Source organism: Danio rerio, chromosome 5 (assembly GCF_052040795.2).
Source record: "Danio rerio strain M-AB ecotype USA chromosome 5, GRCz13ab, whole genome shotgun sequence".
NCBI lineage: Eukaryota > Metazoa > Chordata > Actinopteri > Cypriniformes > Danionidae > Danio > Danio rerio.
Window position 1 is genome coordinate 8,777,440 of NC_141025.1, and position 15,249 is coordinate 8,792,688.

Here is a 15,249-nt window from a genome sequence, read left to right on the forward strand (position 1 = left end):
ACTTCAAAACGTATGCGCATCTTGGCATTTCCATTAAGCTTTTTTTATGCAATTTTCCCAATTGTGCATAAAAACAGGTGGATGGAAACATTGTCTCTAAAATTGTCCCCAAATTCTTCAGAATATCTTCATTTGTTTTTAACTGAAGTAAAATAAGTCAAAGTTTAGAAGCATTTGTGTGTGAGTAAATGCTTAATTAATCTTTCTTGGTGAACTATCCCTTTAAATGATGTGCAATTTGATCTTTCCAAAGCTTACACAATACATGAAACGCAATATCCTAAAAACACAAGCACAACGGGGCACTTTCAAAAGACAAGAGAAGGAGAGGTGCGAACAGACATGATGAGTCTCACAGATAAGAGAAGTAGAAAATTTATTGCAGTATTTGTTCCATCAGAGGCATGTGGGTCCCTTTACGCTGAGCAGGGCGACCTGTTATCGCAAAAATCTCCTTCGACACAGCCCTCCTCACAGACACTGCATGCTATACACAATAAATTACAGCCACACGGTGCTATCGTACAAAAATGGACAAACAGAGAGAGTCGTCATCAGCCAGTAAAGAAGGAGCTAAGCTATATAGAAAGCTGCTTGACGCTAGGAATTCCGAAGAAAAAAAAAAAACAAGAGAAAAAAAATAAAGAAAAATCAGAAAATAAAAAGTAAAAACATCAACAAACTAATTCTTTCAACATTCAGTATATATTTAAATTTCTTTTATAGATATAAACAATATTTTTATGTTAAACTATGATACACTGGGAGTAGAAATCAAACAACCAGAAATCTGCTGCACAACAGCGAAGGAGCACCCATACAATGTTTCTCCAAACATTTTTATTCCTGCGATACGACGATGCACCCTGGTGCAGAGGACAAAAAAATGTCACCACCAGAGCCAGAGTGCATCAGAGAGAGAGAGAGAGAGAGAGAGAGAGAGAGAGAGAGAGAGAAAAGGAGTCTGTAGTGTAGAATAGCCGCTCGTGTTTTTGAGTGTGTGTGTTTGGCTGACCTGGTAGATGTTTGGCTGTTCATGGAGAGACGTTGAGTGTGTTGCATTAGGCTGAAAGGATCTGAGATGGGAGGTATGTGCGTGCCTGCGTGTGTTTATTTACGTATTATTAGCTGGAGTTCCTGTCCTTGGCAGCGTAGAGTGAACGTAGAGTCTGCGCCACTTTGTGGTTGAGCTTGTTGCCACTGGTGAGCGTGATTTTTTTGTAGATGATGTCGGTCTCTTTGATGCTGTCCACCCAAGGCACCAGCTTGCGTCCGTCACGCTTTTTGGCCTCGGCCCACGTGCTGGAGTATGAGCCGGCCATCCAGTGGATGCTGTAGCCGTCGCTGTTCTTCTGGATGACGCGGGCGATCTGCGGCCGGTCGCGGTATTTGGGGCAGTGGATGGCGATGATATCAAGCGCGCTGACGGATTCGTTCATGTTCGCTGACAGCAGGTCTGCTGAGTCTCCAGTTCGTCTCCCACGTCGAGATGCCTGTGAAGAACAAACCATGAGAAATGATTGGACACTTGGACACAAACGCTTTTAAAATATCCCCATAAGCACAAAATAAAGACCCCCTATTATGGGTTTTTGAAAATGACCTTTCATGTAGTGTGTAACACAGCTCTAAATGGAGTGAAATATCCAGCTGATGTTTAAATCTGAAAGTGCACCGTGTGTAAAACTATTGATTCATCTATAAAAGAGTCAACTCATTTTGGTTTGAATGAAGCGTCGCTGTAACGTGTCCTTAGCCTTGTCGGCGTGATGTCAATACAGAACTCAAGCCCAGCTTGAAACTGAAACCCCCGGCCCTGCCCACAAACACTGTAAATAGAAAAAAAGGAAACACTGTAGCGGATTCCGGTTGAATCATGTCGCGTCAGCATTATAGCCCCAGCCTTGTGCTGTGTTCCCATAATTTTTTCTGACGAGTGCTTCAGACATCTACATGCTTACAACAGGGAATTCATCGGCTGTTTGTTAAAGGAAGGATCAGGAAAGACTATTGATGTATAGTCTATTTCTCCTCATCCTTTCTCCTCCTTTTGTTACTTGTAATCACTTGTACTGTATCAGGTAAACTCTTCATGTTCTCATATCGCTTCTAAAACCACGTTGAAAACGTGACGCGTGTCGCTTTGTTTTAAATGCATTGGTGAGTTCACAATCCTCTGCCGTTTGTCATTGCTATAGCCACCGTCAGCTGTTCCTACACACATGCGGCGGTCAAGTTTCAAAATAGTTCAGCTTTTGCCGCTGTGTGGATCAATAATGAATGTGTGTCAGTGTTTTTACTTATGGTTAAGAATAGAGCAATATGCTGGTGTTAAACTGCATTGCTTTAATGCACTCCTGCACTGGGCTTACAGCCATACTCTCTGCACTCTGACTACTTCAAAATTGTTGATAAGCTGTGGTGGACATTTCTCTCTGTCTCGTGCTGAACGCAGTCGACCAATCACAACAGACTAAGTCATCAGGTCAATCAGCGGAGATTAGCATAGTGCTAAATGAATCACTGATGAATCATATAAGAGTCGCTGGGATAATTAGGTAACAATAAATGCATATTATAAAACAATGAAAGCGTTTTTTGACCCTGCAGGCATATCAGCTTGTTGTTGGAGACCCCCAAAACCAAAATATGACCCTTTTTAATGAATAATAGGGGCTTTTTAAGATACTTTAAATGGAATCTAAGAGCTCTCGTTTTATCAAAACATTGTCTGGCATTTACGCTTACGTTAGACTATTTCTCCTTATCCCAAGGTCTCCATAACCCTGGACCAGGCCGTATCCTGGGCAAACTCGATCACTAAATAGGCAGTTCCTTATATCAGGTTTTCATTTTATTGTTAAGATAGTGAAATAACGTAGCCAGGGTGATCTGAATGATGTTATAAAGTACACTGTTCCCATTGAAGATTTACCTAACGTGTCCTCGGGAGTTTGTTTTCCATATTAAACTTGTAAAGTCTGAACTTACAAGGAGAGGATGCAGGACTGAACTCTGTGTAGGCTACTTAATATTGAGGAAAAAGCCCCAATCAGGCTAATGTCTCTGTTTTCAGAAGTCTGGGTTTTCCCTCTATGTACACTAACACGGAGCAGCAGCATTCTAAAATGAAAACAGCCTCTTCAGCGTTTTCAAAAAGCTCAGTTTTTGGCGCTTAAACACCCTGGCGTAGCGTGGACAGAGAGCGTAACTGTAGCAAAACTTATGAGTTTTCAAACTGAAACGTATTAGTGTAAACGGAGCCTAAGACTACAGTGTTGTTTTTGTGTTTCCTTACCCCGGGGGTCCTCTCCTCTCCTTCACTCCTCTCGTCGTCCTCCTCAGAGTCGCCTGTGTGGTGGTTTCGGGGACTTGCAGCCGCCCCACCCAGCAGTGCAGTGATGGCTTTATTCCTCACGTTTGCACTCGTGTCTCCATCCTCATCCTCCTCATCAGGGTCCAGGTGCTCCATCAACAGCTTAAACTGATCAAAATGAATAACAAATTATTAATTGAATAATAATTTCAAAGTATTTTACTGTACCAAAACTTTCTTCAGTTAAGCAAAGAGAAAACTGAAGTCATTGCATTTGGCAACAGAGATGAGGTTCTCAAGGTGAATGCGTACCTTGGCTTTAAGGGTCAAACAACAAAAAAAAAGGTCAAGAACCTTGGTGTGACTCTGGAGTCAGATCTAAGTTTCAATAGTCATGTCAAAGCAGTTAGTAAATCAGCATACTATTATCTCAAAAACATTGCAAGAATTAGATTGTTTTCCGTGAGAACTTGTTCATGCTTTTATCAGCAGCAGGGTGGATTACTGTAATAGACTCCTCACTGGCCTCCACCAAAAAAATAAAATAAAAAAATTGTTAGACAGTTACAGTTCGTGCAGAACACTGCTGCCAGAATGCTGACCAGAACCAGGGAATCAGAGCACATCCCATCTGTCCTCAGGTATTTACATTGGCTCCCAGTTACATTCAGAATAGATTTTATAGTATTATTACTTGTCTATAAATCACTAAATGGCCTAGGACCTCAATACATTACAGATATGCTCACTGAATACAAACAGATTACTCAGATCATTAGGATCAAGTACATTAGACATTCAAAGATTTCAGTCAAAGCAGAGTGAATCGGCCTTCAGCTTCTACTACTTTTATTCTTGTTTATGTAAAACACTTAAATTTACCATTGTGTGCGAAATGTGCTTTATAAATTCACTTGCCCTGCCTTACTTAAAGATTTAACCTGTTTTTTTCTCAACTAAAACTGCCATAACCTAATTGAATAATGTGATAATAATAATATAAATAATATTATATATGTGTTATTTATTAAATGATTATTGAAAATTATTTAACTTTGGGCAAGGAACCATATATGGTCACTTCATTTTCATTCACTTCATTTGTTTATTTTATTTATTTAACCACCCATTAATTTATTTATTCATCCTTTTATTTTTTATTGACATAAAACATCAAAAGTCTTGTAATAACCACTAGTAACACTCTATGGCAGGAGTCTCAAACTTAAATTGGCGGGGGCCATTTCAGAAGCTGACAATTCATATGAGGGCTGTTTTAACATTCAAGCACAAGCAAAAAAGTGGAAACCTGACATAATTGGTGCATCATAGGACAACAGACATGACGTTTATATGTTAAGCATTACCTGTCACCAGCGATAATGCAAATCAGCATGTTTATCGTGTCACACATCAGCTGTTGAAATATATCTGTGTTTTTTTTTTTTTTAAGTATGGCTGAGCGTTAGACACACACTCACTCATTCTTTATGCGGTCAAAACTCCAGCTTTTTGTTTCTTGTTGGACATATTGAAGAGGGAGTTTAAATTGCTATAAAAATACTACAAATAATAGGCAAGATAATTATTATCCAGTCCAAACCAATTGTATGGTCCCAATAGCGCAAGAACAGCAGAAAGCAGTTTGGGTAACTTTAGTGACTTTACTGGCAATTGTTCTTCTTAATATTATTCTGTTTGTAAAACTAAAACAAAGAGGGGGAAGTATGTACATTTACTTTAAAAGATTCAATTCAACTAGCAGTACAATTTTATTAAAGTACATAGTTTTTATGCAAATCTTAATAAGCATAAGGAAAATCTATTTAATGAGACCATTTGAATCAATTATTAGCTAAATTAGCATATTTGTTACACCAACGGCATAATATGTAAACCATAAAGAAGTGTTTTTACAACAAAATACAAGTGGTGTAAGACTGATAATAATTAAACGAGCCTTGAATATTTGCAATAATAGAGCTTTAGTAAAAATAGAGAACTTAAGGACAAACATTTTATGCTTAAATCAGCAACAAAAAATAATCTGCATGTGCGTTACTATCGAAGGTACAAAGAGAAACTTAAAGTAAAAGTAATCTGAATGCAGTACTTTAAATGTCCAGTAGGTGACAAGTCAAAACCACAAGTGTTTAGACGCGACTGCACAACAAAGATAGAGCTTTAAAAATATATGTTTTAGTGGGGCGAATCTTCTTATATTTTTGACATCAGTTGCGAGCCAGATTGAGGAGGAGGGTGGACTGTAAATGGCCCATGGGCCAGCAGTTTGAGACCCCTGCTCTATGGTTTAACCAATTAATGTTTCAATTAGTGCCCTGTACAGGGCTATATAGATTTAAAAAAAAAAAAAAAAAAGATCTTTAATTACACATGTCGTTACTTAGAACTAACAATGATGAAGGCAAATAATAATAATACTAACAATTAATATTATTAAGTCATCCTGTGGACTTGATGTAATTCTGACAAAGATCCAATCCCAATTCTATTTGTGTACACCTGCCCTTTTCTTTTGGCCCTTAAAACAGAGTATGAGTGGGAAGGGCTTCAAAATTTACCCCTAAAAAAATGGGACAGCACTACAACACCTGCACCTGTCATCATACGTCGTTCGCGATCTTTTGCTTCATAAGAGATCAGACAATGGCGACTGCCGTAGTTATTCCAGTTGTGTTATTTTTTGGTATTTATCTTCAGGAAATTACTGAATTATGTTATCATAACGATCTAATGTGGCAATAAGATTGTAACTATACTGTGTATTTACACAGTGGCCTTATTCATCCATGTAAACACACACGAAAACAACATTAACATTATAGCAGACAATGTAAAAAGCTCTTTCCCAGCCACTAGACTTTGCTGACAGAGGATTCGAGTGTCATCGAGTGTCAGAATGTTGTGGGACTGCTATACAGGAGTTATGATTATGGATTATAGATCGCAAAATTCAGCTGTTTTTATTTTTTAACGTTTATTTTTAAAATGCATGACAATAAAAGACTAACACGGTTTATGAATGTGTTAAAACTGATGTATGTTTGTTGTAAAATTCTTAATAATAACAAAAAAATACTAATACCCCTTCCCCTTAGCCTAACGCCTTAAAGCTAAAGAGAATTGGGACAGCCCTACCACCTCTCTTGAACGCGCAAAAAGAGGAGGAAGAGGTAAGGGAAAGGGCTAAAGGGTAGAATTGGGCCTAAATATACCATGAACGGCTTATACTTTATCATAAACACTAAAAAACAACAGCACTAAAGCACTTGAAATATTATCACTAACAAAAATGGCTTTAATAAGCAGATTATTTTTTTTCTAAAGACGACAGGTAAGCTTACGTCGAGGAACTGTTTGACGATCTTCCTCTTCAGCTCGTAGGTCAGCTCGCCATGAACGTCATGATGACGGAGGAAGTCGATGGTCTGCTGTGGGTTGAAGTTGGCCAACGTCTTCCTGTTTACGGCTTTATCGTACACCTTGGCCGACTCAGAGGGAGAGTACTTCTGAATTTTACTGCATTGAGAGAGAGAAAAAGAAAATATTAAAAGACATGCTAAGTGAAGCGAGTATTGTCAGGTATGGTTACCCAAGCTTCACAATATATATATTTTTTAAAAGTAAATATGAAAACTATATAGAAAAGCTTTTTTCCACTTGTTAAGATGTGTTGAAAGACTCTTTCCAAATTGAGAAAATATCGGTTTATGGAGACGGTTTACTCATATTAGATGTTAAAAGAAATATTTTACAAAATCAAGGCGCTCATTGCAGTCTACTGAAGACAACATTTGCACAATTAACTAAAGATGAATTTTCCAGAAAATTTCTGTTTAGCTTTAGTTTGTTTTATTTATGTTTTGTTAGTATTTTGAAAACACACTTCTGTTTAGTTTTTATACACTCAGCGGCCACTTTATTACAGGTACAACTGCTCATTAACAAACTTCTAATCAGCCAATGCATTTAGACATGGTCGAGACGATCTGCTGCAGTTCAAACTGAGCATCAGAATGGGGAAGAAAGGTGATTTAAAAGTGAATTTGAACGTGGCATGGTTGTTGGAGCCAAATGGGCTGGTTTGAGTATTTCAGATACTACTGGGATTTTCACGCACAACCATAGCTAGGGTTTACAGAGAATGGCCTGAAAAAGAGGAAATATCCAGTGAGTGGCAGTTCTGTGGGTGCAAATGCCTTGTTGATGCCAGAGGTAAGAGGAGAATGGCCAGACTGGTTTTAGCTGATAGAAAGGCAACAGTAACTCAAATAACCACTTGTTACAACCGAGGTCTGCAGAAGAGCATCTCTGAACACACAACACGTCCAACCTTGAGGCGGATGGCCTACAGCAGCAGAAGACCACACCGGGTGCCACTCCTGTCAGCTAAGAACAGGAAACTGAAGCTACAATTGCCACAGGCCAATAGAAGATTGGAGAAACATTGCCTCGTCTGATGAGTCTTGATTTCTGCTGCCACATTCAGATGGTAGTTTCCGATTTTGACATCAACAACATGAAAGCTTGGATCCATCATGTCTTGTGTCAACTGTTCAGGCTGGTGGTGGTGGTGTAATGGTGTGGGGGATATTTTCTAGGAAATTTTTAGCCTATTAGTACCAATTGAGCATCATGACAACGCCACAGTCTACTGAAGTATTGTTGCTGACCATGACCATCCCTTTATGACCACAGTCTCCCCATCTTCTGATGGCTACTTCCAGCATGATAACACGCCATGTCATGAAGTGCGAATCATCTCAGACTGGTTTCTTGAACATGGCAATGAGTTTACTGTACTCAAATGGCCTATACAGTCCCCAGTTCTCAATCCAATAGAGCACTTTGAGATGTGGTGGAACGGGAGATTCGCATCATGGATGTGCAGCCGACAAATCTGCAGCAACTATGTGATGCTATCAAGTCAATATGGAGCAAAATCTCTGAGGAATATTTCAAGTACATTGTTAAATTTATGCCATCAAGGATTAAGGCAGCTCTGGGGTCCGTTCTTCATACCTCGCTTAAATGATCCAAGATTATTTGGCAGATCCCGGATCTTTTAATCTTGATAACTGATCTCTCGCTAATTTGGTTCTTCAAACGAGTTCGCGAATCAGATTAGAATGTCTAGATGAACTGATCTGAGATCGCTGTGTGTGTTGTGAAGGACAGATCTATCCATCCTCGAAATCATGATCAGCAATGCAACGATTGGCTGACGGCACAGCAGCGTAATGACATCATCTGATTAATATTCAATTATCCATGTGAGCAAAATTACATCAAATTAGCAGTAAAACGTTTGTTAAATGACACGCAATAATCTTCCACATTTGTTCTGAGCGGCAGGCTTTACACTTTCATGTGTCAAGAGTATTCATCATGTATTTCAATGCAAATCAATGTATTTAGTTCTACATTTAGAAAATAATTTCTTTATTATAGTAGCCGTTTTTTTAATCGGTGTAAAGAATAACTGGTTGTTTACAAAAGCATTTTCATATTGGTAAAGGTGTCTGGAACATTTTTTTTTAAGCATCAAATCACCGGCATATTAACTGTCAAAACATGTTTATGACTGCATAAATGTATTATTGCTTTAAAAAAAAAAAAGTCACATATTGTGCATTTCTATTTTTCTATTATACACAATTTGTACTAAAGCGATCTAAAACGTTTATATCAATAAGTTTTCTCTTTGCACTTTCATTTCGAGGGTGCAGATTGCATACGTTTTATTAATATGTATAACTTAATTTATTTTATTAATGACTATAACTTTATTTATATAGTTAAAACATATTTACCATTTTCCCAAGTGGATATAACTACTATTGTAAGAAAATATCAGAATTCAGAACATACTTTCTCTATTATCTTTGCTAGAACTGAGCCGATCTAATCCTGCTTATATGAATTGAACCTGCTTCCGATCAGGTTTAAGCTAGCAGAACTGTTGCTATGACAACAACTCTCGGATCAGCTTTGAAGAACGAAACGATCCTGGATCGTGTCAAATCGTCAATATCCAAATCCAGCTAACGGAGTAATCCACGTACGAAGAACGGACCCCTGAAGGCGAAATGAGGTCCAAGCCGGTACCAGTAAGGTATAACTTATAAAGTGGCAAATGAGTGTACATTTATTTTATAAATATATATATAAAACATATGCATTATTTTTACTTTTTATATTAACTCTTGTGCATACCTCTTAGAAATAAAAAATATATTAATAAATAAAATTGTAATTTAAGAATCACCCATTTGTTGTTAAACATCCATAGTAGATTTTTAGTCCCTATTAATATAATTACTTTATATAGTTTTTATTTTCTGCTTATTATATATTATGTAAAATGTTATACAAAAATGCTTTCTTTTTTTGACCAACCAACATTCTTCAAAACATCTTCTTTTGTGTTAAAACCACATGAAAAAGAGCAAATGGGGCAATTTAAATTATTGGGTGAAGTATCTCTTTAATATCACTATTTTAATACCTTTAATGTCTTAGTATAGAAATAAACTACATTTATTTAGTTTTTCAAATAATGAAATTATGTTATTTCAGTTTCAAAAAAAGGTTTATGATTAGCGTAAAAAATAACCTGTAAAAAAAACATTTATTTAGGCTAATTATTCTAAAATTATGTTATTTTAGTTTATGATTTAACATTAGTCTTAGAGCAAAAAAAAACTTGCAGCTAATGTTGCTTTCGTCAACGTAAACTATGACAATATATCTGTCAATGAATCTTAAGCACATGATGAAAATGAGACCAGACTAAAATACTGGTCATGTGGTGATAAATTTAGCAGTTTTTAACGGTTGGTTTTTAATTTAACATTAGTCTTAGCATGAAAACAACCTTGCAGTCCTAAAAAACAAGATTAGATTATTGATGTGCATGATGGGAGTCTGTTTGTTACCCGTCAGAGAAGCCGTAGAGGTTCTTGAGGTGTTGTTTGAGCACCAGCAGTAACAGTATGCCCTGCGACGCTCTGGCAAAGTCCACAAGCGATGTTGAGTCATCAGGAAGACGCTCCATTACAGCATCAACATCGTCGAGGTCCGAGTCTGAGTCCGACTCCGACTGTCTGATGTCCTCCGTGGGCTTGGGCTTCCTCACCCGATGGCCGTCCTCATCCTCCTCATAATCATCATCGTCATACTCCTCATCTCCACTATGTCTTTCTCTCTCCTCATCTTGTGCTCCTCTCTCCTCCTCTGAGCCGTTCTGCTGCTGCTGTTGTTGTGGTGGTGGTGGTGGTGGTTGCTGGCGTTGCGGTCGCCTCCGCCGTCGTCTCCTTTTCCTGCTTTTCCTGCCTGGTATCTTAACCAGAGACTGGGTACAAAAAACAGCTTTATTGTTTTTATATAACCCTCTTGTAATTTATTTTAATTAAATGTAGAGTTGAAGTCAGAATTATTAGCCCTCCTGAATTGTTAGCGTCCTGTATAGTTTTTTACCAATTTTCGTTTAACAGAGAGAAGATTTCCTTCAACACATTTCTAAACATAATAGTTTTAATAGCTCATTTTGAATAGCTGAATTATTTTATCTTTGCCGTGATGACAGTATATAATATTTGATGTTTTTTCAAGACACTAGTATTCAGCTTAAAGTGACATTTAATGGCTTAACTAGGTTATATTAAGGTTTAAGTTAGGGTAAAGCCTAGTTCACACTACAGGATATTTATCATCGGCAGATCGCGGAGCCGTTCACACTACATGACTTGATTTTGTGTCTTAATCTCTGTGGTGTTCACACTATGCGACACTACTCAAATGATCCACAAGAGGGAGGTAACACACTACATCAGGGGTGTCAAACTCAATTGCTGGAGGGCCGAAGCCCTGCACAGTTTAGTTGCAACCCTGCTCCAACACACTTACCTGTAGGTTTCAAACAAGCCTGAAGGACTCAATTAGTTTGATCAGGTGTGTTTAATTAGGGTTGGAACTAAACTGTGCAGAGCTGCGGCCCTTTTGGAACTGAGTTTGACACCTGTGCACTACATGATCTGACAACAACTCGTTCCCTCAACAGCTCAGTCAGTCAACCAAACCACAGCCAATCAAAAGTTGAGGGAGGAGCCGTCAGAAAAAGCTGAACACTATTGGCTGCTGGTGTACTGATGAAAACACTGACCGTTTTTCATGCTTTAAAGAGAGCATTTAAAAACATGGTCAGTTAGCTGATGCTTCAGTGGATTAAATTGCTTCTCTGCAATTGTCAAGTGGAGAGATACAGTTTTTAATTTTTTTTTTTTAATAACTCTTTGAACTATATATAGACATAACTACATCTATATATAAAACTCACATATCTACAACACCCTGATGTTTCCTAAATATCTGTGTATTTCTTTCTAACATTGTTATCTTTTTAAATTACAAAACAGTAAATAACTGAGTATTTCTGCCTTTAATTACCATATTGGTCAACATGACTGCATGCATGTCTGCTACTTTTTGCTGCGACTTTACATATGCATGCTTTTTTTTTTTTTACCTAGAAACTTCCTGCTAACATAAGCATAATTTGCACAAATTAACTTCAGATTCAAAATATGCTTTTAAAACAGCATATTCTGTGCCGTGAAACAGCTCCTGTTTGAAAGTGAAAATGAAAGTGAGACTCAGACCTTTGCGTGTTCTAGTTTCTTATCCACATTTTTATGGGTTATATTATGAAAAAGATTATATTTTTAGGGTAATGGTGTCATTAAATATGATGCCAGACATTCAAAGCTTAATTTTAATATCTCAATAGAAGCTTTGAATGTAAATATGTTGTGACAATATGACGTTTTATATGAGAACGGTCAGAATGAGCAGTATGGTAATTCTAATCCTACTCTCATGTCTGTGTTAACGCAGAATGAAGCGAGTGCATAAATGCCCATTCTGACCAATCACAGATGTTTCTGCTGAGCTCCTGAGCACACAGGCATTCAGCTCATGCTGATATGCTCTCTCATTGGCTGCAGCTCGTCACTACATCTGACTGCACATGGGGTCGAGTCGGCCGACTGCTCTGGAATATTCAGCATGCTAGATATTGGATTTCTGTCTGCGAGGTGTCGGCGACGCGTCAGTGAGCCTCTTTGAGGTGTTCTTCAGTAGTTCAAACATAAAGACTGCTGAGCGCCTAGCAACCGTAGATTTTTCCCCGATTACAGCCCGATATGTCTGCGAGCACATTAACTTCTAAATCTGGCTCAAATCAAGTTTAAAATCCTGTAGTGTGAACTAGGCTTAATAAGGCAAATCATTGTATAACGATGGTATAATATATCCTATAATATTAGTATATCCTAAAAATAAACACTAATAAATGTTAACAAAAAAAGTGCAAGGTAAAAAGTAACTGTGCTATCTGCTACCAGATCTATTTTCAGTTGTCAGACACCTACATGAAAATATACTATAGTCAGTTATAGTACATACTATAGAGTTTTTTTAACCATCAGAACACTACCACCTTCGATATTGAGAGACGTTGAGCAATCAGCTTAAGTGTTGCTAGAATAATTGTCTTATGAGCAGGCGATGGATATTGCCTTATCAAAAATGATGAAGGTCATGTCCATGTGCAATAAAGCGATATCTTGATTATTGTGACAGGCCTAAGTTAACTTAAAATGGTATCTTTCTTCAGAAGAAAAACCCTTGCTCTTGTAACTATCATTTGGGAAATATTGGAGAAAGAAAAAATTTTACAGAAAGGCTAAAAAAGGCATTTTGACTTCAACTGTACGTTCACTGCAAAAAAAAACTTTTCTAACTTAGAGTTGTTGTCTTGTTTCTAGTCCAAACATCTATAAATTCTTTTAGACAAACAAAAAACACTCTCTTGCTTTCAGTAACAGTCTGAAAGCAAATCTTGTTTTTGTTTTGAAATTTTTTTTTTACTTACCCCCAATTATTTAGCTTGTTTAAAGGAAAAAAAACTAATTAATTCAATCATAGTTTTTGCGCATTGTCTTATCACTTTTTTGCTTATTTTTTCTAAATGTATGCACATCTTAGGGTTTCTATTAAAGGGATAGTTCACTTAAAGTTCTGTCTAACTGTTCTTTTTTGTTGAACCCAAAAGAAGACATTTTGAAGAAAGCAGAAAACCTGTAACCATTGACTTCCATAGGATTTATTTATTCAGTCATAATTTACTCACCCTTTAGTCATTCCAAACCCATTCGACATTCTTTCTTCTGTTAAACACTACTGAAAATATTATGAAGAAAGCTGGAAACCTGTAACCATTGACTTCCATTTGTTTTTCTAACCATAGAAATCAATGGTCACAGGTTTTCAACGTTCTTTAAATTATTTTCAATAGCATTTAACAGAAGAAAGAAACTCATAAAAGCTGGTAAATACACTTGAAGGGGGTTCAATTATGAGTAAATGTCCATTTTTGGGTGAACTACCCCTTTAAATGGAGTAATAGTGTTTTGCCTCACAGACACTCAAAGGTTCGCCCCCCCAAACGTCAAATAAAACTTCTTTATCCTACTATGGAAGTCAATGATTACAAGTTTCAGCTTTCTTCAGAATACCTTTTTAGTGTTCAACATAATAAAGAAGTTAATAAAGGTTTATAACAACTTAAGGGTGAGCAAACTGTGATTACCATTTTGGAGTGAACTAACCCTTTAAGCTTTCTTTATGTAATATTGCACAATGAGCATAAAAATATGAAGATGGAAAATAGCTTTAATTGAAGTAGGCCTTAAATGAAGAGAGTTCACTGTGTCATCATTTACTCACCCTTTATGTGTTCTAAACCTGTTTGACTTTCTTTTTCCTTTTAAACACTATTGCAGAAATTGAGGAATGCTGGAATTCTCTAACAATTGACTTCCATTTGTTTTTCCTACCAAAGAAGTCAATGGTTACAGGTTTTCAGCATTATCAAAAATAACTTCAATAGTGTTTAACGGTATAAAGAAATTCATAAAAGCTTGTAAACACTTAAATGGGGGATTAAACAGCAAATAAATGTTAATTTTTGTGTGAACTACCCCTTTAAATGAGCAATAGTGCTTTCTATCACGGACACTCAAGAGTTTGCCATATGCTTCAAATAGAACTTGTTTATGAATCTGTATTACACCGAAACACGCTCACAAAACAATCCATGTGGACCCTAACGACCAGACAGTCGCTCTTGAGCATGTTTACCTCTTTAAAGGTCTGCAGCAGGTTGCTCCCCGATACAGACAGTGTGATGTCTATATGATGCATGATGAACAGCGGCTCCTCCTGACTCTGATAGGGGAAGTAGGCCAGATTATCAGCGATGAACAACAGCATGTTCACCTCCATCTTCTGCTCGGACAGACAGATGCAAAAGCTCAGTTTAAACATCACAACAACGAGAAATAGACAGACAGGCACACAAAAGCATGCTTACCGAGCTGTCGTCGAAGAGATTGAGCAGCGAGATGAGAAACGCTCGCCGGTGTTGTCTGTTTGCGCGGACCATGCTGTAGAGGTGCGAACACTGAGCTGAATTAGACTCATCCTGACGGAAACCTCGGATCACAGACCCGGCTGATCCAAAGACGGCCTGCTGCACCTGGTACGACATCTTCATCCCTGCTACAGCTTTCATCTGTAGGGGAATTTGGGTAATTATGTAACGAAAACAGTGAATTCATGGAACAATAATCCACAGTGCAATTATAATAAGCTAGTTATAGTGAATAAAAGACTATTATCTGTATTGAATATAAGATTATTATCTGTATTTAATTTCATTAAGTTTTTTTGAGCGGCAGTCTTAAAGATAATAGGTAAGACATTACTTGAAGGGGTGTTCATTAAACCTGACATGACACATGAGATTTTATGCATGCTTTTAACAACTGTCATTAAGTGTCATTCGCTCA

At 37.4% G+C, this 15,249-nt stretch overlaps 1 protein-coding gene across 4 annotated transcripts in view; it reads right to left on the reverse strand.

Annotated features, from left to right (window-relative positions):
- Positions 1 to 359: 359 nt before the first annotated feature.
- Positions 360 to 15,249, reverse strand: part of nipbla (NIPBL cohesin loading factor a) — a 91,131-nt gene continuing 76,241 nt past the window's right edge. The window contains exons 40-45 of one of the 4 annotated variants that reach the window (XM_087252813.1): positions 14,772 to 14,972; positions 14,540 to 14,686; positions 10,276 to 10,691; positions 6,682 to 6,856; positions 3,299 to 3,484; positions 360 to 1,493 (exon numbers count right to left, since the gene is read on the reverse strand). In XM_087252813.1, coding sequence (XP_087108939.1) covers positions 1,125 to 1,493; positions 3,299 to 3,484; positions 6,682 to 6,856; positions 10,276 to 10,691; positions 14,540 to 14,686; positions 14,772 to 14,972 — 1,494 coding nt within the window. In that variant the 3' untranslated portion in view covers positions 360 to 1,124. 4 annotated transcript variants of the gene reach the window in all.